This window comes from Cucumis sativus, chromosome 3 (genome assembly GCF_000004075.3).
Source record: "Cucumis sativus cultivar 9930 chromosome 3, Cucumber_9930_V3, whole genome shotgun sequence".
Lineage (NCBI taxonomy): Eukaryota > Viridiplantae > Streptophyta > Magnoliopsida > Cucurbitales > Cucurbitaceae > Cucumis > Cucumis sativus.
The window spans coordinates 35903077-35928830 of record NC_026657.2 but is presented as its reverse complement, the minus strand read 5'-3'; the positions used below and the strand labels follow the sequence as shown (position 1 = coordinate 35928830).

Genomic DNA, 25754 nt, shown 5'->3' with positions numbered 1-25754 from the left:
ACACACAAAACAAGTTGTTCAAACTTGTGTTCTATGAAAGAGGTGGAGAACCCTGTGGACTCACATTCCCACACTCGACTTTGATTTCAACTCCTTACATAATAAATATTTTACATCAAAGGGGTTTTTCACAAACTTCCCAACACTTCATAAATCAGATCAATAATGTTACCAAAGGTTGGAAACATATTTATTGCAAGTTGTTAAAACCAAAAGTTGAAAGACAAGTAGAAGATAGTGTTAGGATACTAACAATAATTTAGACTGAAAGGACTGTATAAATGGCTTAAACAGAGGCGGTACTCTGGTTTACTTTATTTATATATAAAGCCAAATGATCCAGATTCACAAGATGAAAAGAAATAACAAGAAACAACAAGGAAAAATGCAGAAAAGATCATACCAGCCTCTTGGTTTTAAGAGACCCTGGTGGCTGCTGTAGCCCTACCTCCTAAAAGTTAAAAATACCCTAGCTACTCCAACCTAATAATCCTATTTATAGACTCACATATTCCTCAGCCCAGTGGGCCCTACCACTCAGAACGTCCTTCCAATCATTTCTCCATAATAATTCCCTGTGCAGTTACTTTTCTACCCTTCCTCCTATAAGTATGGATAATTGGGGGTCTTACAGATAGATATAACAAAACTAAGCTAATTAAAAGGCATTGGTTTAAACCACGGCTTCTCGTTTCCACTGCCATGTTTTCCCAAGCCCAATTTGTAGTAATTATTGACTTCACATATTCCAAAATTGCAAAACCAAAAACACTGTTTCAACATCTCTATATAAAAATGCCTTGTTCACTAAATCCTTCCAACAATATTTCTGATATCATCATGTCAATATACTAACGTGATGATGTGGACAGAATCAGCAGTTTACCAGATTGTATTCTTCATGACATTTTATCCTTTTTAGAGACAAAACAAGTTGTTCAAACTTGTGTTCTCTCAAAGCAATGGAAAACCCTGTGGACTCATTTTCCCACACTCAACTTTAACTTTGATTTCATCCCTGCATTTGTTAAAATCGTCACGCTCGTTCTTGGATATATCAACATCCTTTAAGCGTTTCATGTTGAGAGCTTTAACACAACATGGTGGTGAATATATTCAAAATTGACTTACTCGTACTTGGAATTTGGTGAAGAAAGTTTCTTGACAAAAGCCTTATCTTATACGCCATTCCACAAGACTCAACAGCTATACATTTCCACTGACTAAGTATTTGAATCGATGTGGTCAAGTCTATCAGCTTGCAAATTGCTAACTGTGTTGAACGTTAAATGTTTCGTTGGATCTCACTTGGAATCCATGGTGTTACCTCTTTGAGAACGTTTGTTTTGGATATTTGTGATGACTATCCTAACTACTACGATTATCAGGTGGCCAATGATCAGGACGTCTATGGCATACTGTTGAATGGAAACAGAGAGGCATTATTATCAGGTTGTCCAAATTTGGAATGTTAGTTTTTTTTTATCTGGTGAAAAAATGCATATATTTTTGCTCCAAAACCTGAGAATTTGGAGCTGGAAAATGATGTTTTAATTTCAAGCATGATAGATTATCTACAACTTGTGTTGTGTGCACAAAATCTTAGGAGTGTGAAGCTTAAGAATGGTTTACCTTGTTTGAAGTCTTCTTCTGAGTTTGTGTGTGAAAATAATGCAACCTCCTTTACTCTACCTCCCAGTGCAGCACATAAGGTATCTTATCTCTATTATATATCTATTTATCATATCTATCTTGAATTACTTGTTTTATTTCTTTAGCATTTTCTAACTTCACATTTGTATTTTACTCTCTGCTTCTAAAGGAGGACTTCAAAACCACTTGTTCAAAAGGATGTTGTGTTTCGCAATTTGGAATTCAAAACATATTAGAGCAAGGAGTTGATAGAGCTGCATGTTTCTCGAGAAACATACGACAATTTCTTAGACTGCTCCAAGTTACAAACCTATGTAACTAGTCCTTCCTATTTGTTTTCTTTTAATTCTACTAGTGTTTGAAGAAGATGGGGACTTTTGCCACATGGTCTTAATGGGTTTTCTTTTCAAGTTAAGGAAAGCCACGATTACTTTTTTTTTTTAACTAATAAACCAGCTGTTGCAGTCCCAAGTTGTTGCAAATAAAAAGAACAATAACAAAATGTGATAATTAAAAAAATAATCATCACAAAATCACAAATGATCACTTGCTTCCATATTCTCATTTGTGCTAAAAATCCAGCACACGAGGCCATAGGTTTTTTTAACTTGGAGCAGTCTAAGAAATTGTCATATGTTTTGATTAGTGCTACACTACACATACACATAGCCATTTAGATACATATATTGTCACCATTAATGATGCATGTTGTCCTCTCACCTAAGCAAAAGATTAGATTTCATACATTGTATGTAACTGAAAAAGTGTTAATGATAAAAACACCTCTCGATAGTTCATCCATAAAAAAAATCTCTAAAAAACTTATCTAATAGTCATTTTTCATTATAAAAAAATGTGTTACTTTTCAAATACAAAATTAAAAGTGTATTATTTTTTTCAATTTACCCAAATTTTAATTGTAGGTTTGTGATAAACAATAAATAATTAATAAATAAAGTGAAGCAACAAGCATCCATGGTTGAAGGCTACCTGAAAATTTCCCAACTTGGGAAGTGCAAATGCTCTGTTTTGATCCAAAACTCACAACCACTCTCTCTCAGGCTCCCATTCCATTTCAGTAAACATTTCCACTCACCTCTCTATCAACCCTCCTTCAACTACGCATCTCATCAGCAGAGTTGATCATCAAAGGGTCAGCATACAAATTAACAAAATCAGTACACATAGTTCATCACTATTTTAGTAGTCATATCAGATACTGTAGATCTTCTTCACTTTCAACTACCCCTCAATCCAGGTTTCTTTTTATCTCTTTCCAAGCTAGGAAAATCAAATGGGTCTTGACTGTTCTTTTATAACCCTTTTGATTGTTTAGCTTTTTTCTGGATTTTTGATTGATTGCATGTACACGATTTGTCGTTTATTTTTCTTTTCTTTTCTTTTCTTTAGCTTTAGGTTTGGGTTATATATGCATTTGTTTCTGAAAACGTGGTATTGGGAAGGTTGATCTTCCGGGGGTTGTTGAGATGGGCAGCTTTAATGGGCCTAATACTACCAAGGCCATTGATGCATCAGTGGGTGGTTTAGTTTGGGTCCGCCGCCGTAATGGGATGTGGTGGCCTGGCCGGATTATGGGTCTTGAGGAGCTGTCTGAGAGTTGCTTGGTTTCCCCAAAATCAGGTACTCCGATGAAGCTTCTTGGTCGTGAGGATGCAAGCATGTGAGTGCTTCTTTCTGAGTTCTTTTGAACTGGATTTAGTGAATTGTTGTTGTATAATCTTTCTGTTTCTGGGTACCGAATGCTTTCAATGTTTGTGGAGTAGACTGGCTCAGCTTCATGCCCTGGATGGCTGGGGCATATGATGTTTTTTTTGCTCTTCCTTTTTTCCCCTTTGTGTTCTTGTGGTTTCATTTGGTGTTGATGATTTGTGTCTGTGTTCAACCTTAGTACCCTTAGTTGATCAACAGCTGTGCTTCGAAATGCACCATCCCTCGAACAAAAGAATAGATAGAACTCCTTGTACACCTTTTGCTTTAGATTGGTCTCTAATCAGTCGATAATCAAACCTTTTGTCATCTTTTGCAAATTCGTTACATGAATGCATAGAACTCTGGTGGAATAAGCAAGGGTTTAATTATTGATTTACTTTTTTATGAAACAGTATTTTGTTAACAGAATGCAATATATAAAAAGTAATACAGTGGTAGAGGGACATCAAAAAGAAGAAAGGGCGGAAATTATTTTAACGAAGAAAACCATCTTCAATTCTTCAATCAGAGTTCTGTGCCTGAGTAAAATCATTGGTAATGGGGAGAATTTTCATTTGGGAAGGATCAGTAGTGGAGGGAGATCCTATCCGTTCTAAATTTACATGACTTTGTGCATTATGCTTAAGTTGTTTTGCCTTTCATCGTGAAGGATATTTCATTACCAACTCTTGAAAGTTAAGCAGGAAAACTGATGATAGGGAAAGAAATATCTAGGTTTCTAGGTTTTTGTTCTCTCTCACCCATCCTTTCCTTTCATTCTCCCCTCCCCTCTCCTTGTCATTGTGTAGTTCTTTATTTTTCTCTAGATTTTTTCTTTGGAGGCTATAGTTCTTCAGATATATATAAACCTCTTAAATTTTATACCTTCTCTATCTCTTGGAAGGTATGAATGTAGCTTCTAACATGTGATTGGAGCTAATGTTGTGATGAGGCTTGAGTAGTAGGAATCACTTAAACTTCAAACTTTTTTTTTTGGATGGTTTTTTCTCTTTCAGGGTTATGGTTGATGGAGACAATTTGCTTTCCTTGTTTACTCGTTCAAAATTCATGAAAAAAAAATACTAATTTTTTTGTTATGTTCTAGATAGTGGATTTCATTTATCTGCTAATTTCAATTATCCTGACAAGTCATTTTTATCAATATAGTGACTGGTACAATCTTGAAAGGTCTGAAAGAGTGAAGGCATTTCGATGTGGGGAGTATGATGAATTTATTGAGAAAGCCAAGGCTTCTGTGGCCATTGCCAGTAAGAGAGCAGTAAAATATGCTCGAAGAGAAGATGCAATTCTTCAAGCACTTGAGCTCGAGAGTGCTCGTGTTGGCCAGGATCAACTGGCCTTTAGTTCTAAAATGGATACTTTTGGCAGTGAGCATGATATCTCTACCACACACTCCAAACTCAAGCCTAATTCTGGTGAAGTAGAGTTGACTAATAATATGAGTGATTTTGAAGACAGACCTGATTCAATGCCAGAATTATCTCAGTCTGGTATTTCTTTGGATGAGAATTTTAGTTCTTCAATGGCTCGATCTGGTCAGAGTAGGAGGAGAACTCCAAATGACTCTGAGGATGATGGAACAGAGGGTGTAAAGCGAATGAGAGGGCTTGAGGACCTTAGTAGAGGTGTAGTGTCAAAAAGAAAAGTTCACACTGGATGCGTAGTTGAGCTGGTTCAAGAAGATAGTGATGTAAACTGTAATTTAAATACTCCCAATTGCTTGCCTAATGAACATCCTCCAGATGATGGCAAAGTAAGGGCATCCCTATTTAAAAGAAAGAGGTCTCAAGTGTCTAATGTTAATGAAATCTCGAAAAGGAAAAACCGACAGAGACCATTAACAAAAGTTTTAGAAAGTACAGCGATGTTATCTGCTCCTGTTGTTTGCAATGAACTTCCCAATTCATGTGCTTCACCTCTTGGGGGATTGTCAGATGGAAAGCTTTCTGAACTAGAATCAAATGAGTCAAAGAAGAGTTCCTCTGTGACACTGAACAATAGCTCGGACTGTACCGTAATTTCTTGTGAGAATATGACTCCTACAAATGCTCTTGATACTTCTCATTTTAATATCAAGGTGAAGGACAATGAAGTTTCAAGTACTTCTGATCGAGCTGGGAATGACACTTCTGATCTATTATTTCACGTGCCATTCTCTGGAGAGGGAAAAAAATCCTGCACATAAAATATCTATGGATTATTTCTTTCTTCTTTCTTTTTCACGGATACTGTAGATTAACAGTAATAATTGATGTGTTGCTTTATAAGTGCATAACCAGTTCCTTCACTAGTAATATTTAGTTTATTCGGGGATATTCTGAGATATTTCATTCAATCAATCAAATTGTTGCTTATCCAAAAAAAAAAAAAGAGTAAATATTTAGATTATTCTTGCTTTAACACTGCATATGTTGTATGGTTCTCTAGGTTCTGAACTTTCTGCTAATCAAACTTACTGCTTGCTTTAGCTGTGTATCTCCCATCCCTGTGCCTTTCATTTATATCTCTCTCCTCCCTCTGGCTTTTCTATTTCGTTTTCAATTTGTTATGCTTTTTCCATGACGATAGTGCAACTTCCCCTTACTGGGTATTTTCTACTTTTCTCAGGTCTTTCACCAACATTTTCCCTTGGGTGTGCCATTGGTGTATCGGAAAGACAATCCAGTCAAGGTAGTCAAGCCGAACCCATATGTGTTAGCAATGAACTAAATAATGAATCTGGTTCTACTAGTTCTACTGTTGCTGATCCAAAGCGCAATATCTGTAAAACAATAGAGAAGGACAGTTCAAAGTGGCAGCTGAAGGGGAAGAGGAATTCAAGACATACGAAGAAAACTCGAACAAATGACACAAGAATTTTTTTACTTATAGACGATAAGCGTAAAACTTCCGAGGCAAGTACGGAGGATCTGGATGGATTTAATCTGGGATATGATCAGAAAGTTTCCAGTAGCATTGAGGAACCTCCTCTCTCAAACAATAACTCTAAATCAGCGCCTGAAAAACTTATTGTGGATGGATCAAATGAGTTGGATTCTATTAAGTGTACATCTCAAGACCAACTCAATACTATCAGCGAAAAAACAACTAAGATGAAGCAGTTGCCTGATTACACTTGGGCCACTCCAAGGTTGCTCCCTTTTCGCCAATCCCGCCTTATGGATCCTTCAAAATACCAGAGGTCAGAATTTTCTTTTACAAAATTTGGCTGTAATTCTTCACTATATGATGTTGAGCTTCTGGTAAAAGCCAGCTATAAGCCACAACATGTTCCACTGGTTTCGTTAATGAGCAAATTAAATTGTAAGGCTGTTGTTGGTCATCCGCTCACTGTTGAGGCCTTGGATGATGGTCACTGTGATGATCTGTTGAGCAGAACTGAACTTGATCCTCAAAAGATTGTGGAAAGTTCTCATTCGGTACAATCAAATTCTTGGAAAGGGAAAATGTTAGGCAAGCCACGTGGCCGTGCAGTTCAACTGCGCCCTTCACAAGGGAAAGCATCAAAGGCAAAGAAATCTGGACAGCTATCAAAAAAGACACGGAAACTATCTTCACTGACTGTTCAGAAGCAGTTCGTAGATGATAGTAGACCAGTTGTAGAGAAGTCCAAGGGTTCTTTTATAGCATGTATCCCCCTTAAAGTAGTATTCAGTAGGATAAACAAAGCCGTGAACGGGTTGGCACGACCAACCCATCGCCATTTAATGTGTGTGAGCCAATAAATAGTTTTGTTTTGCTGAATTTGCTTGGTTCTCCTTCCATTGCAGAGACTGCTTCTTGTTTAACCCATCTCAGTTTTGTTTAACCCAACTCAGTTTGAGGCTTCTCATTTCCATACTATAGAAAGAAAAGTGGCTAGGAGAATGTTTTTGGCTTTGTATATACTCTATGGTTCACCTGAGGTATAAACATGCCATTGGCCTTATCATAGATGATGCTTAATGTTAAGGTGTTTTAATAATTTGGGTTCCATTTGATGACATTTTTGTTTCTCATATTATCCTTTTTGGTTGTTTCTGTGTATGATAAAACAATGGGTTTCTGATATTGGACATATGACATGAACCATTGTGGCATACAAGCTATTAATGTTTCAAGATATTATGTGCCTATGGCATTGTGGGGATAAACGCTGTACATTGAGTAGAAATTATATGAATATCAAGGTATTATGTCACCAAGGGTGTCAAAGGATTAGAATCATGACTATTATATTTTTTTATTATTTTTCATCTATGACTATTTTTAACTTTTTCGAGCATAGATTATAATAACATATACTATAATAATCTGCATCTAAACATAGACTATGGTAGTCTTCACGCCACAAATACCCTACTTTTACTGGATGTGGTCGAATTCATTGGGATTAATATTTAGATTTACTATGAATTTTCTTTTACTATAAAAATGATATATGTATATATTTTTAACATGAATATTTTAATAAATGTGTCTTTGTCGTATTGTGTCCTAAATTTTTAAAATATGGTGTTTCAGTGTTCGTGTCTCGTATCAGTATCCGTGCTTCTTAGACTGTCATCAACCACTAATAGATGCAAATAAATACTAATAGATATTCATTTGTGTTTATTAACTATACAATTTTGCTACATTTGTAAATATTTTCAACAGTTTTGTCATTTATAACAATTTTTTTATAAAAATATATATATATATATATTTTTTTTTATATGATTTAAGTGGTATGTAAGTTGAATTTAATTTGGCATTACAATTATACAAAGCCAAATGAGAAGAAAAGACCCATCAATAAACAATATATTTGAAGTAAAACATTGATTCAAAAAGTACATTTTATGTATGTCATCAGTGTATCAATAATATAACATTGGTCATTCTAAAATGTATTTCTAGCATAACTTATATATAGGTAATTTATCAATATCGATCTAAAATTTATTTCAAATATAAATACCGGTGGTGTTATCATTTGTTTATTATTGTTCAAGTATGACAAGATTGGATTAATTTTCATAAAGAATTTAATTTCAAGTATAATATTTATGTATAAATAGTTTATTACAATAAAATAGACTACCAATTAGATGAATTGAAATATCATAAGATGATTATATATTAAAGAATAATACAAATAAAGTCTTTCTAAAAAAATCAGATTAAGTCCATGATTGAACAACAAATGTAAGAACATTTATCGACTAGCTATGATGTATTGAATATATAAATTTATATATTTTTCATATTTTATAAATATTTTTGTTCACTTAATATATTAAATTTACAATATAAAGAGTTTTTTTTTTTAATATTTTTTGAAAATAAATACCTTGTTATTAAAGCTATTATAAAAGGAATAATAAATAAATAAAAAATAAACCCTCAGCCGATGGAATTAGGGTTTAGTATAAAGAGTGGAAACTCCCACTTCATTTTGCTGCACGCCCCATTTTACCTATCGGAGCATTGGTCAGGCAAAACCCTAACGCAAATCAGGTTTGTCGATTTCTCTCAACGATTACGTTTGTTTCTTTGAAATTGTTTGTGTTTCCGATGTAATACTATGCGTATGTATGATTTTACTCAAGCTAGACTCTTTCTGAGATCTCTTTTTTCGTCTATTTGTATCGTTGTTGCAGTGCCAGAAGAAGACGATGGCGGCGGTTCCAGGACAACTGATTTGGGAGATTGTGAAGAGGAACAACTCTTTTTTGGTGAAGGAGTTTGGAAGGGGAACAGCTGGTGTTCAGTTCAGCAAAGAGGCCAACAATTTATACAATCTGAACTCCTACAAGCATTCTGGTTAGTCATCTTAAATATTCTGATTAACGAGGCGTTCTTTTCATTTTAATTGCAATGCTAGTGGATTAAGTTTGGAAGATTTCGTTTGAACGTCTATACAACTTAGAGACGGGATCGTTAGTATATTATGTCGTTGTTTGAAGGTTTGTGTATTGTGTAAGTAGAGTGTAGATGAAATTGAAATATTAGAGTGTTTGTTTGCTTTGATTCTATGAAGTTTTTCAAATGACCAAACCGCTGCTATGTTATTGTTTGAATTCCTGATGTTCTGCTCAAGTGGAGGTTATCTAGATTAGATGTGTGAGGGGCCAGCGAACTGATATATAGTTGTATACGATGTTGTAAATCGTTTGAAACTTCGTTTGTGCAGCATCTGGGAGGGTCGTAGAATAGAGATTGCATGGTCATTGTGCTTGTCCAATTAATGTTTATGCTATCGGTTCTTTTATTCTTAGATTAGATGTATTCAAGAAATTATTTAGTTATTGGGTTACATGTTCGACAATTGATTCTGCGGTTTTCTTGAATACTTCCACCCGTTGCTAATCTCTTTGTACTAGAAAACATATTTGAGTATTTAATGATTTTTTGTCCTTGTTGAACAGTTCGGTTTATTGTCTAATATCTATTCGAATTTCATTGTTTTAGAACTTTATTAATAGTGGTGAGAGGAGTTTAAGGGGCTTTTTTCTTTTCTTCATTATTTTTATTGTATGTTTTAGATTGAAGATAATATTGCCAATAGTCAGTGCAGTTTATGCTTAGGGTTCATTAAGATTCTTGTGTTTTAGGTTTGGCCAACAAGAAGACTGTCACAATTCAACCTGGAGGCAAAGATCAATCCATTTTGCTTGCGACAACCAAGAGCAAGAAACAGAACAAACCTTCTTCATCGCTTCATAAATCTTTGATGAAGAAAGAGTTCCGTCGGATGGCAAAAGCTGTAACAAACCAGGTATAAACAGCAGACCTTAATTATCTGTTGAGTATGACTTGTTCCTAATTAATACCATGGAAATAGTTGCATTAACTCACTCACTACACGAATGATATCAGGTGGCAGATAACTACTACAGGCCAGATCTGAAGAAGGCTGCCTTGGCAAGATTGAGTGCTGTAAACAGGAGCCTCAAGGTTGCCAAGTCTGGTGTTAAGAAGAGGAACAGGCAAGCTTTGAAATCAAAGAAGTGAGATTTAGGAGAATGATAAATGAGATTTTGCGTTTGCCATTGTGTTTTATGTTGGGATGTCAACCTTTTTAGTTCAGTTTGGAATCTGAAGAATAGTCTTGCTATAGATGTTTTTTTTTGCTGTGTTTTGCATTATTATTATATGATTGTTTTCTTGATGTGAAGAACTTTTTGAAGGCAATCTTATGACTTTGTTTTGGTATTGTGTTATTTTAGTTTGTAGTTGAAAATTACTAAGATATTGCGAAGGCTACTTAATCTAGAAAATGAATAATAGCAACCTTACCTTTTGGTGATTTATGTTAGATCTTCCCAATCATCCCATGTATGATGCGTTGATTTCATTTTCCATTTAAATCCTAAACTTTTATACAAATATCAATCTAAACCATAAGTAAATTGATATATTTATATAGTTTAAATCTTAAATTAATACAATTATGTGTATAGAGTTTGAATTGAAATCCTATTTAAATTGGCATAATGCATTTTTATGATCGAAGTTTATGATTTTGAGTTACTTTCATTTGTGGAGACAGCTTGGAGCTGGCAGAGATCTAAGTACAATATAAGTTTTTATTTGGGTTTCGAGGTTTCTGTTAAGATATAAGTTTTGTTATTTGCAATGAAGTATTTAAAAGATTTGTAGAATCTATTGTCTCAATAAACATATAGAGCATATGATTAACCAATATACCTCTTGGTCTCATTATTCTTTTGCCTCCGCTTTATTGTTTCTTATTTTAAGGTTAGTTATTCATCAACTAAAGAATGAAAAATATTATTAAATATAAAATAAATCATGGTATTTACCATATATATTTTCAATTTTTACTATATCATTAATACTATTATTTGACTTATGCCAACGAAAAAGTATAAACAAAATCTTTTATCTTTTAAACATAGTATGATCTAATAATAATATTATTAGAAAAAACTCTAGAAGAAAATAAAATAGAAGAATAAGAAAATCTGTATTTTAAAAAAGTATTTCTGTGATTAAATCAAATTTGTATTTAGAAAAAGAAATTCAAAAGCTAATTTTTATTAATTTTTCAAGGATGACAGTAGTCGCCAAAGTCGATGGTCGAAATTTTGATGGTAGAGTTAGTCACCTGACAATGGTCATCGGAGACAGTGTCCAAAGTGGGCCAATGAATTTTCTAAACTGAATTAGGAAAAAAAAGATAAATCAATGGACTTGAAAAGTATTTACTATTTAAATCAATGGAAAAAAGTGTAGGAAGCTCAGAGAAGACAATCATCGCTCAATAGTGAAGATGGTCAACGATCGCCAAGGGTTATGTCTATTAGTCATTGACCATTACTATGACTATTTGTTAACATGCATGACGGTCGATCATTAACGATAGCTATTGTTCACCGACAATCAAGATGTTCATTCGACTGTTATCCAAAGTTGTAGGTCATTAACAATCAAGATAATTGATCACCAACTGTCAAAACGATCAATAATTGACGATCAAGATAATTTAGAAGTGACGTTCAAAATAATCCGGAGCCGACCATCAAAATGATCTAGAGCCAACGGTCAAGACAATAGGACGTCATGATTGTCGATTAATCACAATCAATCAATGATAAAATGTTGAAGTAAATTTTTTTCTAAAACGTATAGCATTCACTACAAAAGAACATATTTCAAACTCATGAGTTTGTTTTTTTTATACAAAAAATTTTACTCCAAGTGTTCAACCATGAGTTTGGCTTCAAATACCAAACCTCCTTAATTTCAAATCCATGGATCATACATCCCAATTTTCATTTCTTTTTGGACGATTAAGAGGTCGAAGGTGAAAATTGATAGCACGTGGAAATGCATTCTGAAAAAACAGAGATGAAATTGGACTTTCTGAAGAGTCGTTTTTCTCTCTTTTTCTTCACTTTAAATTTCCTCTGTTTCAATTTGAATAATTCTATATGTTTATTTTCTTAGTCAAGAAGAGAGAAATTAGATTGATTTCAATTGTTGTACCATTTGTGACACGAGAGCGATATTTGAGTAATAAACATTGACAACCAACCCTCTTAATGCCACATATACTCACATAATTGCAAAAGGATTTGGATTAATAACTTCACGTCACAACATGTAAACTATAAGCTACGAAATTATGAAATTAGTATTAAGTTTGGTTATGGGTTAGTTTACTGCACTCAAATAATTCCAGTAAACAAAATTATCCTCTACCTTTCTTTTACTTGCTTTTAATTCTAGTTTCAAAACTTTTGAATGCATTGAAAACAAGATATAAAAACAAACAAAACGACCATCTATTATTTTAAAAAATACTCTCTTGCATGTTGTTTTTGAAAATCGTTTCAAAATGAAAATAAATCACAAATCAAACTGAAATTGAAATAGATAATAATGAGATAACTTTCAAAATCAATCCTAATAACCAAAAAAACTAATTATAAAATCGAATAAAGAAAAGAAAAAGAGAGAAAGAGAATCCAAATAGAAGATCCTTAAAACGGGGAGGACAATTTAATCCAACCGCAAGAGTGCTCATACTACTTGGACTATAATCTACTTTCATTTCATAGTGCTCTGCTGATGATACCATTCAAATAAGAATCGTTAAATTTTAATTGCACTCAACTCCTACACTTCAATTTCTCATAGCTACCTTCAAGCTTTCACTTAAAATGTGTTTTTAAATAAAGTACCTATAATAACAATCAAACTAGGACTAATTGTTAATAGATTCTACCCAAGAAAAATAGGGTAAATATATGATAGTGTCATCTATTTGATTATTTAGTTGTCACATGTGACATTCACATTGCCACCACAATTCGAACATGTTTCAAGTTTCAAATGTTTAATGTTTACCAATTTAGAAAATTTCAGATAAAATTCATTTAGATTGATTGTAGTTTAACAAAAATTTCATTTTCTTTCCAAGCGTTTTATTCTGATTTTAAATGAGATACAATACATATTACTATAATGGGTAATAATTTCACCAATTCAAACATTGTTGAAGAGAAGAAACTAGCACATACAGAATCCTCTTTAATGATTGCCACAATCAACGATGACATTAGCACATATTCACAGTTATAAGGAACATAATTTTTACACCTTCAAAATTTGTACAACCTATAAAATATAGATTATATCCAAACTTCAAAATAAGCCTCGCAAGTCTATACAGGAAGAGGTCAGGCTAAACTAAAATAAAAGTCCAACCTCTCTACTTAGCTAAACAAATGAAATCGGCATTTTAAAAGAGGGAGAGATCAAAAAAAATGTACACCTTCCCACACTATTGGGTAGCAAGAAATTGACTAATTTTCTATACACCGGAATTCGTGGATGCAGTTCTTGCATCCACCTCAACCTTTTAATAACCTACCTCGAGTTGAAAATGCTTGTCTAAAGGATGCTCGATGGCTCGAAGGAGAGGCACATCTAGTCTTAATCTTTTGCATATGTTTGTACAAAATCTCTAATCCTTTCCTTTATATGCTGCAACAATATAATACATATTAAGAAAATAACGGACTAGAAGGCACAACAAAGCAAGAAGCTAATGTAGATTAGAAAGTTAATGTTAATCACCTTCAGCTCTTCGTGGAGAACAATGAATATTTTTTTCAATCTCTTGTGCCTCTGCAAATTAATCTTAGTTTGAGTGACTTCATTATGAATTTGTATATAACAAGAGGAAAAAATTGATGTATACAGATCAAGGCATACAAAAATATTCATGCCTACATCAAGTACATGTGAGCCATCTAATCCAGATTCAAATAACCCGAGCACACGAGGTTATCCCAAACCAGTAGAGATAGTGAAAATAATGCCTATACCAATTCAATCAACCATGCATTGCTGCCACCTAATTTACTGTCAACCTGATTCTATACAATCCTAAACCTTTTACTTCCAATCACGAGTTCATTTGTTCCCTCTGCCCCCCTCTAGAATACCAATTTTTCAATATGAACCAAAAAAAAATCACACAAACCTAAAACCTACAACGAGCACTAGCTGAATGAAATATCAGAATATAGAGTTTTGCCACAGATTAAACATTGGGATTTTGTGCAAGGGAAATTACTAATGCAAATTTAAGACTCAATGTCCCAAAGTTGGAGACATATATACTGGAACGTGAGAAACTACTAATACTATTAAGTGCAAACTTAAAGCAAAGATACTGGGATAGGCGAACATACCGTTGAACACAGCCGATAGGATTCTTTCAACTGTCCTAAGACATTAAAGTATTTCTCCGAATCTTGTCCTCTAGCAGAATCAAGTTCCTTCCCGAGTTTGCAGAACTCAGTCCTGCAAATATGAATGATGCTAAAAAACTCAATAATGTTTTCTTTACAGGAACAACATGCCAGAAAACATAAATAAATCATCAAACTAGTTTAATCATTATAACTGGACATTAAGGCAGCCAGATTGCAACATGTGTGGGAATGGGAGTTGTATTACCTGTAGCTTTCTAGGATTTTGTTCAAAGATAGGTATGATTCATATTTATCATGATACTCCTGTACATATTCCTTGTACCTAATAATAGATATACTTCTTCATCAGTTATCACAGACAAAAATGACAAAAGTAAAAGAACTTGAATGAGCTATAGATGAAACTTACTGAGAAAAATCCTTGATTGCTCCCTTCAACTCTGGCTCATCCTTTTCATACTTGGAATATGAACAACTATTTTCGTCTGAAGAGGAATCTCGTCTCTTTGGATCGCTATTTTCACGCTCAGCTGATACTGGGTTTTTAAGTCCATCAGTAACTTCGGTTATTGGATTAGGTGCTTGTCTTTTACTTCCTTTTTTTGAGGGAGGCTGTTCTCTTTTTGTATCATTCAGCTGGGAAATGCCAACAGAAGCTTTTCTGTTGCTTTCCACATAGCCTTCTGGACCATTCCCTTGATTAGGTTTTACATTTCCATCAGCTGACTTGTCGACTTCAGCATGATCTATTCTTGAATTATATTGTGAATGAGAGAGCAAAGACCGGTTGTTAATCCTGTTAGAATCTTCAACTATATGTTCTGAATTTTTCTTTTTATTTGAGCCTTCCGGATTGCTGGGAAACTTAGTACTTACATGGGGTGACGACCGCTTTCCATATTCTAAACTAGCCTTCAAATTAGATTTTCCTTTATTTAAATCTGAACCCCAGATATCTGTAGTGTTTTCTTTATTCTCCAACTGTTTCAACGAATTGTTTCTTTCAAATTTCTTTTTACCCCGTGCTTCCTCGTGGAAAGGCTCCCGAAGTTCACCTAACTCCAGGTCTGAAGGCTCTCTTTGTAGAATTCGACCTTTTCCATTAACTGGGGACCTGTTGGCACTAACTCTATTATTATTATCCCTTGGTGAATACCCCATCTGTGAGCTTGAAAATGTTTGGCCATCTTTGAATTTACCAACTATTTCACCAGGTTTACTGTGATGGGAGTCCAAAGGTTGTATCTGTTTGTCCCCTGGCCCACCTGATCTAGAATTTTTTGACACCTTTTTCTCCTTTGTCCCTTCATTATCAGGGTTTCCATAAAATGTATCTTTGAACACATGAAAATTTTCATTAGCATGGCCACTCTTTTCAGTGTGTTTAGTGCCACGCCCAATATCACCATGCTTGTCGGCTCTGGTAGCTGTATCTACAGCCCTCACTCCACTTTGGTCATGAGGCCTCCAACCTGCTTGTGAAACATCTGAACTATTTTTTTCTGAAACTGTTTCTTTGTTTCCCTTTTTTGGTCTAAAGTCAGAATTGCCTTTAATTTCCCCTTTATTAGTAACTTGACTTGTAAGATTTCTGACAGAATCTCTATTGAGTTTACTAGGAGATAAATTGCGAGGACTCTGTAATTGGACTCCCCAATTACCAGAAACTGGTTGTTGGGCTAAGCTTTCAGATTTTAATCTCTTGGTATGATCAGATTTCTCTTCTAAGCACTCCAGATCAGAACTTCTTTTAGATTTGCCTTTAGATATTCGACCTGTGCTGTCAGATTGTTCATGCCTGGCACTGTCCACAACATTATTTTCCCTATCCTCAAACAAACTCCCAATAAAATTTTGGCGCTCTTGGAATTCATCAGGGTATGGTGAAAAGGATCTTGGTTCTTCCACGGGTCTTACACCTTCTTCAGTAGGAAGTAAACTACGACCATCAATTTTAGCATCTGGCTCATCATCAGAAGAATCTTTCTCAATATCAATTGCATCATATTCTTGTCCGTCTTCCTTCTCATCATCTATAATCTGCACAGGCCCACCATCTGGACTTTTCCAAGCAGCAGGGGATGTAGAGAAACCCTGCACAGAAGCTTGCAATTTCTGCTTGGATTCTTTGTCATCGTCACTGGTCATGATATCCACGTCCACATCAGAACCCTCCTGGCTATTGGAAGGCCCATCACTTTCACTATCACTGCTACTCCCACTCCCACTACCCACAGGGCTTCGGCTTCTACTCCTACTATGATTCCCACTATCGCTTCCACTATCACTACTATCACTATCAGAATCACTGTCACTTTCGTTGTCAGAAGAACTAGCTGCCTGGCCTTCACTATTTTCGGAACTTTTTTTCTCAGCAAAAGGATCAGGCTGTTGGATGCCATTTGTCTCCAAGAAATTTGATTCTTTGTTAGCTTGAGAGGTTTCTACCTTTTCCTCCAAATCCATGCCACATCTTGCTTCTAACTGCAATTCTGGAGCATTTGTTTGATCAGGGAGGTCTTCATGTACAGAGGTTTGGTGATGGCTGATCAAAGGAGAGCTGCAAAAAGGTAACAGGAACAAACAACCCAATTTAAGATTTTGCAAATAACCGTTCAAGTCAACCACATGAAATCAGCTTTTTGGAGGTTGAAATACCTTTCACCTTCCGATGTAGGTTTTTTAGAGCCTTCCAACCCAACTCCTGATTTCAAAAGATATCTCCCTGGAGCTTGGTAGGTTGCAATCTAATAGTCAAGATCACACAAGAATATAAGAACAATAACTTCAGCACACATGGAAGATATCAGGACTCGGAACTACAACAATACTGGAAGATTTCAGTAAATCTATTATGAGTTCAAAGAACAGAGTTTAATTAACACCTCTCATTTTCTCCTTGTTTCAAATTTCAAAAGATAGTTCATTTGTAGGATCTTTTTAGTTGAAGTACTATTAAAGACAACATATGTAAGGAGTGTTAATGGATTCACTGAAATGGCTAAATAATATTCAGTTTGTAACTACAACCTTTCCACATTTATTAATAACAAGAAAGCTTTCTTATAGTTCCTTTGGGCGGGATTCTCTCTACCCCCAACGCCTAGGCTGTTCTCTATCTTCTTTGTTTAATTTTACAATGTTTTTTTTAATCTAGCTATATATCTATATATCTATCTATCTATCTATCTATCTAATAATTTAAGATTTACGTAACTTACTTTTTTAATGATTGGCTCAATCTTTTTCACCGCATTTGGGATTTTATCGCCAACAGCTTTCTCCAAGGCCTACAAGAGAAAGGGAGAGGAAGGAAGAGGAATTAACAGAAGAGTTAACGTTGAGAGAGAAGTAGAAAATAGAAAAACCTATGTGTTTTGAACAGAATTGATAAAAAAGTGGAAAAAACATACAATGAACAGAAAACATTGAACATTATTTTTATATTAGCAATCAATACTTCAATTAAGATGGATGAAAAATAACATCCCAAGTTCCTAACTGTAGAAGTTTTACTTGTGTACCTTCAAACTCATCCCCTTGGGATTCTCCAAAAGTAAATTATACAACATTCCTTGCAAGTCTGTTGGTTTAGTTCCACTATTCCCTTCCTGTCCTGGTGTTTCAAGTACTCCTTTTGGAGCTATGGTCGGGATTTCCTTCTCGTTGCTAGCAGCAGGATTAATCTTAGCAGGTACTCGAGGTCTAATATCTTCTGCAATAACATGGGTCTTACTGGTGTTTGCAGACCCAAATTGAGATACTGGAGCACCGAATTGCTCAGGTGGCAACGGAATAGGTGAAGATGATAGCCTATCCTTAGAAGCAGGTAACGATGGCATACCAGGTTTATATGTAGATTTTGGAGGCCCAACTGCAATGACATCTTGCATCAGTACTCCACGACTAGGGTTAATTGACATTAATGTGCATCAGGAGCAATAGTATATTTCAGAGAAAACACTCGGAGGGAGGAAAAAAAATTATCCCAAGAAAGCATGAATAAAGCATAAAAACTTGCAAAAAGAAAATGAAAATCGTGTAAACAGACAATCACCTTGAGACAATTCGTTTTTCTGCTTTTTAAAGGGAGGCTCTTTCTTATTCTTAAAATGCCTCCACGGATTAGCTACAAGCAAGCAAGCAAGGAATTAGTACAGGCTTGATCAACATAGAAGGCTCAGTTTTTGCGGTACTACAATCATATAACAATAACAGCAACAACAACAAAAAAGATGTAGAAAAAAAAGATAGTGATCAAGCCAGGCTGATATGACAACTTCACCAGATATGAGAATGAATCAATCTCCTATTCATGTCAATGATAAAATAATATAATCAATCTCCTACTCACTAAACAAATCCTTAAAAGATGCATACCTTCGGCAGCAGCCAATTGCTTTATTTGATTCTTCATTGATGGATTCCCAGGTTCTAAAACGATAGCTCTGCAGCAAGAAACACAATATACATGCATGGATGAGCAAAAGCTAAAGAGAGTAATAAATTTGATCATGGATGGCTCTATAACAAAAACCAAAATCTCTCTATAGTTTAGAAGTTACATACTCATAAAAGTAAAAGGTTTTACAAACTCAGTGCAACATCTCAATCATCAAAGATTTAAAAGCTTTTCTCTCTCCGTATTTTGGTTTGAGAGACGACGAATATTAGAATAAGTTGATCATAAATTATCACTTAACTTACAAATAAACTAAATCACAATTTAGAAGAACGGTGAAACATCCACAGCCCAAATAAAATATTGATTTAAGATCATTCTGTACAGCCAAACAATGGACTACGTTATAGTTCCTTGTCAACATTCAATTAAATAAACAAAATACCTTGAAAGTCATCTGCAATTGTGTTATATTAGAAACAAGTATATTCTGAACACTTTTTTTATGAGAAAAAGATGGGTATATTTCATAAAAGACAAAAAGAGAACAAACTACGAGCAAGAAGTTGAGAAGATCCCTCGACAAAGCACAAGTAATGAAGTGTCTTCCAATTGTTAAAAACCATCATGCATATTCTGAAAACATGTATGATTCTGTGTTCCAATTACACAATTGATTTAAATAATATCATGTATGTTTGGGTATATTCAGAAATCATTCTTTTAAATAATATCATGTGTATCTTTATAAATTAATTTAAATTAAAAATGTCAGTACTCATGTATAATTCTGTGTGCAAATTACTCAATTGATTTTATTTTGTTTTTCTTAAGGAGGCTAAACATGGCAAATGTAAAACAGAAAGACAGCTTTCGTGAGATGCTCTGCAAGTTTCTAGAGAACTGCACCACCTTGGCAGAATTTCATTGTTAGCAAGTACGGTAGGTATTATTTAGTTTTCTTTTTCACAAAAAAAACAACTTTCACTAAGAAAAAATGAAAGAATACAAGGGCATACAAAAAAAAACATCACACCAGAACGCCCCAGCTACATGAAGAGCTCCAGCTAAGTAAAGCATTGTCAATAGAGTAGTTACAAAAAAAGCTTCTAAATCGAAGCCCATAGAGACACACGGAACCTCACTAAGAACCAAATCTCATAAGAATCCTTGTATCGACCTCTAAACATCCTATCATTCCTCTCCCTTGAAAGATCCAGCAAACCACAAAAAAACGGTCTCTCTCTGAAAGACGGATGGAGGAAGTAAGTATTGTTTAGTTAGCACACTAACACTTACCCCCACTCCCCAACTACACCCTGGGGGCAAAGGACACCTCCTTCCCAAACTCTACATGAGCTTTCAAATCATTAATAATCATCTGGAGGTTATAATTACAAAAGAATTTTGTACATAGAGAAATCCACCCAAACTTCTATTTTGTACAAGATCACAAAAGAAATTAAAACATAAAGAGTTATCTTTGAAAAACCTCACATTCATTTCCTTCCAATTATGCCACAAAAGAGGTCAAAAACATCCGAAGATTTTCGGCCCTTCCTGTCAAATTCCAAGTGTTTAGACCTTCCATAATCCAATCATCTACCCTTCTCGGCGCCAAGTAGAGATGTCCAAAATACTAAACAAGTAATTCCACATGCTATAAGCAAAGATACAATGGATGAAAAGGTGTTCAAGGTCCTCCTCGGTCCCCATCATCCAAACATAAACTGCATCTCAAAGTTGAGAAACCAATTCCCAAACTTCCTTTGAAGTCTATCATCCGTGTTAAGGCTCCTAAAGGCCAAATACGTAGTTTGATTTGCATTAAAATTGACAAAAGAAGTACAAGCTCCCATGTTCTTTGAGTGGTTTGGTGTCCCCAAAATACAATAAGAAATCACCTCCAAGAAACTCCTAACTCAACCAATTTACATAACTCTAATACACTTACTGCGTAATTACGGATATGTTTAGTGTTAGTGCTAATATTCCCAATGTATTTTCTTTGCATTTGTAAATTATTATAGTTCATGTGATGGTTCAAAAACTATCAAGTGTTTGAGAATTATGATAAGCACATAAACTAGACCCACTTAGTTTTAAAAAATGCATGAAAGTCTTACAAAATATAAATAAAAAAGGGAAGAATGCAGTTTGGTCACATGTGCTAGTTGCCCAAAGTAGAGAAGCAAGAAACATCCTCAATACAGAATTGCATACCTACGAGACTTAGATTTACGTTCAGCTTCTTCAGACAACTTCTTAACATGGTTTGTAGTTGATTCATCCAAGACACGGTGCACATTCAGTTTTCTCCAACAATTCCCTGATTCAATGAGTAAACCACTTCCATCTTCTCCACTTTTGCGTTCTTCATATATTTCACAACTATCACCACGTTCACGTGACCATGTGAACCTAAACTCTTTCCCACCAACATCAATGACCTGATGTCAAATTTGAGTTCAAGTACAGCAATCTTAAATTCCCGAGACCTCATAAAATAGCTTCAAACATAGATGCAGAAATTAGATCTTAAGGTGCATGGATGGTTATAACATTGACTGTCAGGAAACATTGATATGATGAGAAATGAGAATATGTTAGATTCATGCACATATTATGACTTTAGCACAGTGGGGGGATGGTGAACAAGGGGCAGTTCCTTGAGACTTTTAGACCCTTCTTATCAATAAAAAGAAAATGCACGTGTTAAAAGTCGAGAAGTGGGAAGTACAATTTAGTCCCTAAACTTTGATTTGTAAGATTGAGTCCCTGTACTTTTGATTTTGTAACAATTTAATCTCTGAAATTTAAACTTTGTGATGAAATAGTACAGTCATTATCGTGAAAACTAGTGTTAATATTTGATAGAACTTTTTACATAGGTATTCAATAAACTAATTAAGGATTCAATATGTTCATTGTTCATAAGCAACAAAGTCCAAATAATTAAATAATAAAAAACGACATTTACTTTTAATGGAACTTTAAATGGCATGGATTAAATTATTACAAACTTGAAAGTACACGATCTAAATTGTTACAAAATTAAAAATACAAGGACTAAAATCAATGGTTTTGTACATGGACTTTTTGTTACCTCCACAAAAGTTTAGGTAGTAAACTTGACTTTAAACCTAATTTAGATTTGAATATCCAAAACTGGAGCATGAACAAGATTCAAGAACTACTTTTACATGTTTTTGAATCAATATTTTTTAAGGAAACACAACTTTTCATTGATAAGATGAAAAGAGACTATCGCTCAAAATACAAAGGAATAAAACTTTCCACTGTTTAGGGTTTATCAACTTTTCATCGATAAAATGAAAGGAGACTACATCTCAAAACACAAATTTTCATTGTTTTTTTATCATTAACTTGTCATTTTATATGTATTCCTTTCTTTTAACTGCTCAAGGCTAGGAGAGCCTTAAAACGATTTCCTCAATTTTTGTAAGGGATCAGACTTCCACCTTGAAGATTTTCCCAAAGAGATCCAGAAAGAGAAGCCTAGTAAGTCTGCTCAAAAGAGAGAAATTCTTTGACAATACAAATAAATTGATAAAATGAAAACAGGATTGCATTTTGCACCTAAGGTGCAGGATGTGCATCTCCACATTTTCACACACAATGCCGAATCGAGATATGGAGTTAAAAGGGTAGATCTTAGAGGGCTTAACCACATAACCAAAACCCAGCATATGCAACCAAAACAAGACATTACAATTTTATTCAAATGTTCAAGACTCCACAAGCAATTCATTTGAAAGTTTGAAACCGTGAATTGACACCTAATTCTCACCAGAACCTTGGAACACTACCATGAGTTCACTTTTGATGGCAATCCAACAATTTTTAAGAATTCAAATGGTAAATCCATTTAGACCCAACACATATTTCTTCACCACTCTTCTGTAACTGTAATCTTTAGAACCGTTTTGTCATCAAAAAGATCTTTCCTTCTTTATCAATCCCAATCGAGAACCATCACTAAAAATCAACCTCTCCCTTTCCTGGTGTGGAGATTTTGGAAGAATATAGAAAAAATAGCTTTTTAGGTATTCCTAAATCCACTACTTTCAACTTGTTCATATGACACCTAGTATTTGGTCACCCACCAATTATGGAGTGCTCGATTAAAAGAACCACCAATAGAAGGGAAAATCCAGGTGGTTTTAGCCGTTTTATATAATTGTAGAACGCCTGTCCACCCCTCTGTATGTGTTCCTACTAGAATCACAGGAGGACACTTACTCTTCCTCCTTGGTATCATGCTTTAATATTTCAGGAATACTAGCCATCCTACTGGACATCTTTTCAAATTACACCATGAATTTATCATCCTAAAGTAATATTTTAAAATATATTAGTAAAAATAAATAAATAAATTGGGGGGGGGGGGGGGGGGGGGGGGGTAGAAACAAACATTTTCATTGAGATAAAAATAAAAGAATGAAAGAGCAAATAAAAACCAAGCCCACCAAGAGAAGATTCCCTTTAAAAAAAAGACTCCAACGATACAAAATAGACCCGAAAGAGTAATTACAAAAGTTTTCAAAACCAAAGCCCAAGGAGATACACGATAGCTAACAAGGGACCAAACCACGAAAGCAATAAATCGACGTTTAGGTTTCCTACGAACAATCCCAAAGAAACCCAATGCCAAGAACTTGTTCTTCCACTCCCTCCGCAGAACCAAAAGAACAAGACACACCCTGGCCATCCATAAGAAGTGCCCCTTCTGATGAGAAGGTGGATGGATGAGGAAATCCCTGAATATATCACTAGAAACCCTATGCCAGGCACGTGAGACCCAGATGTCTTAGAAAAAGAAAAAAGAAAAATCCCTTACAGCTCTTGCAAATTCAGAACATTAAAAAATATGATCCAAATCGATCAATAGGAAATTTCATAGTCCTTGAGATGCAACTTTATCAAGATATTAGTCACTTCCTACCAAAATTTACTCCAAATACATCGTAAGTTGCATATGCTTTATAGCCATGTTGTGCACAGTGTATGACTAAAACCAAGGCCTCATCAGTGGCAGGTGGCAGCACTTCCTTGAATCATTAAACTATGATGTTTACCATACGGAGAAAGATAAATAGGCTCAAATTTTACGCTACAAGTGCAGCAAGTATAATCAAGTGCAGATCACCAGCTTGAAGAGGTTTTAATGGCCATGCCCCAATTATCAGATGGGGTACGACCTCCAGAAGACCCTTCTACAAAACCATATATACATCAAAGACACGCAAAAGAACTGATGATATGATCCAATTATAGTACTCTTAACAATAATTGTCGAACAAATACTTATTTACATGGTTTTCCATGTTTCTACTCAATTGGGTAATATAATCCTTGACTTTACAATATTCTTATTCACCAATTCAGAAAACAGGTAACTGGTACCCAATAAAAATGTAGACATAAATTTCTCATTAAAAAAGGTAGACACAATAATGTAACAAATAAATAAACAATTACGCAAAACTCATTGACGAAAAATTCCACTAAATAAGGACCATAATGACGAAATATATCAAATGAAGTAGCAGTTGCGCAAAGCGCTTCCACAAAGCAAATAAAACCCATCAACTTAGTGGCAAAGTAATTGCCCTCATTGAAATCCAACAAATAGTGAACAAAAGCATAATCTATACAATCTACTTGTGAGCATATCCGACAGCATAGTTGAAGTACATAATACAAGTTCAAAGAATCTAAACAATCCCACACTCGCAAATTACAGAAAAGCATAAAAGTCTTCATTAGCACATGATGTGGATGACTAACTAAAGAACAAGTATTATAGAAAACTTACATTACCACTAGAATTATTGGCGTTGGCATCAAACTTAATCCTCGGAGTCCCGCCTTGCGCCTCAACCCGCTTGATCTCATCGATCAAATCCGGAGCCAACCGAATAATCATACCAAAAGCCAAGGGGTTGTTACCAGTAACGAGACTGAAATTCTCCTCGGCGGATTGAGAGGCTTCGGATGTGGTTGCGGTGGTGGTTCGATTCCGAGGATTGGAGACAGAACCAGCGGCACCACCGCCAAGGGAGAGACGGCCGGAGGGGCGGTGAGAAGGTGGTAGAGGAAAAGAGGAGTGGGGGCGCTTTCCTGCGTGTCCACGGCCGGCACCGCCGCCAGGTCGGCCGAGCTTGGATGGTCCGCCGTACATTGTGATGGAAGAGAGAAGAAGAAGACGGAAGGGGGTCGAACCAAGAATTAGGGGACCTTCAGATGAAGAAGAGCACACAAGAACAATCCCAAGTGCCCTCTAATTTCCCAATTTGCTTTCCTTTTGGTCTTCTACTTAATTTCAACGACTTATGGGGTCTTTTTTTGTAATTTCCCAAACTCCTAGGCCATTTTTCTGATTCGTCTTTTTTATTTACTTTTGTGGGCTATATAGCCCAATACAGCCCAAACATAAAGCCCAATATCATACTTTAACTAGGGCTGAGTACATGGATTCCAATGGAAGACAATTGTTTGGGGATGAGAAGATTGGTCCGTGTCCAGACTCAAATCAACTCGGTGTGTACTTTTTTATAGTTGAAATTAGTTTAAATATTTATAAAACAAATTGTAGCCGATTCATTCATTGACTGTTGTTTAGAAAATCTATTTTAACCAACCAATACACACTTCTATCGTTAAGGGATTATTGGAGATTCAATCTATTTGCAAAACTTATTTTCACAAATGTCCAAAATTTTCAGTAT

At 35.0% G+C, this 25754-nt stretch overlaps 3 protein-coding genes across 7 annotated transcripts; 2 read left to right on the top strand and 1 right to left on the bottom strand.

Moving 5' to 3' along the window:
• The first annotated feature begins 2614 nt into the window (after positions 1-2614).
• Positions 2615-7369, top strand: LOC101213779 (uncharacterized protein At1g51745). Of its 3 annotated transcripts, XM_031882916.1 has the most exons (5): positions 2615-2911; positions 3064-3334; positions 4531-5408; positions 5992-6054; positions 6160-7369. In XM_031882916.1, exons 2-5 carry the CDS (start codon positions 3141-3143, stop codon positions 7107-7109), a joined length of 2085 nt encoding a protein of 694 aa, XP_031738776.1. In that variant the 5' UTR covers positions 2615-2911; positions 3064-3140; the 3' UTR covers positions 7110-7369. The 3 variants fall into 3 exon arrangements, with proteins under 3 accessions (XP_031738776.1, XP_011652363.1, XP_031738777.1); XM_011654061.2 differs by having other exon boundaries at positions 5992-7369; XM_031882917.1 differs by lacking the exon at positions 3064-3334 and having other exon boundaries at positions 5992-7369.
• A 1374-nt stretch (positions 7370-8743) lies between these two features.
• On the top strand, positions 8744-10661 carry LOC101207355 (60S ribosomal protein L28-2). Its single transcript, XM_004146782.3, has 4 exons — positions 8744-8865; positions 9009-9171; positions 9963-10126; positions 10228-10661. The coding sequence occupies exons 2-4, from the start codon at positions 9024-9026 to the stop codon at positions 10360-10362; spliced, it is 447 nt and encodes a 148-aa protein (XP_004146830.1). The 5' UTR covers positions 8744-8865; positions 9009-9023; the 3' UTR covers positions 10363-10661.
• A 2733-nt stretch (positions 10662-13394) lies between these two features.
• On the bottom strand, positions 13395-25327 carry LOC101213543 (dentin sialophosphoprotein). Of its 3 annotated transcripts, none has more exons than XM_004146808.3 (12): positions 24842-25327; positions 21226-21452; positions 18981-19048; positions 18658-18729; positions 18125-18474; positions 17822-17890; positions 17259-17347; positions 15010-17160; positions 14845-14922; positions 14577-14688; positions 13957-14007; positions 13395-13863 (listed from the first exon to the last, which is right to left on the bottom strand). In XM_004146808.3, exons 1-12 carry the CDS (start codon positions 25205-25207, stop codon positions 13813-13815), a joined length of 3684 nt encoding a protein of 1227 aa, XP_004146856.1. In that variant the 5' UTR covers positions 25208-25327; the 3' UTR covers positions 13395-13812. The 3 variants fall into 3 exon arrangements, with proteins under 3 accessions (XP_004146856.1, XP_011652362.1, XP_031738304.1); XM_011654060.2 differs by having other exon boundaries at positions 24847-25064; XM_031882444.1 differs by lacking the exon at positions 21226-21452 and having other exon boundaries at positions 24842-25064.
• Positions 25328-25754: the final 427 nt, after the last annotated feature.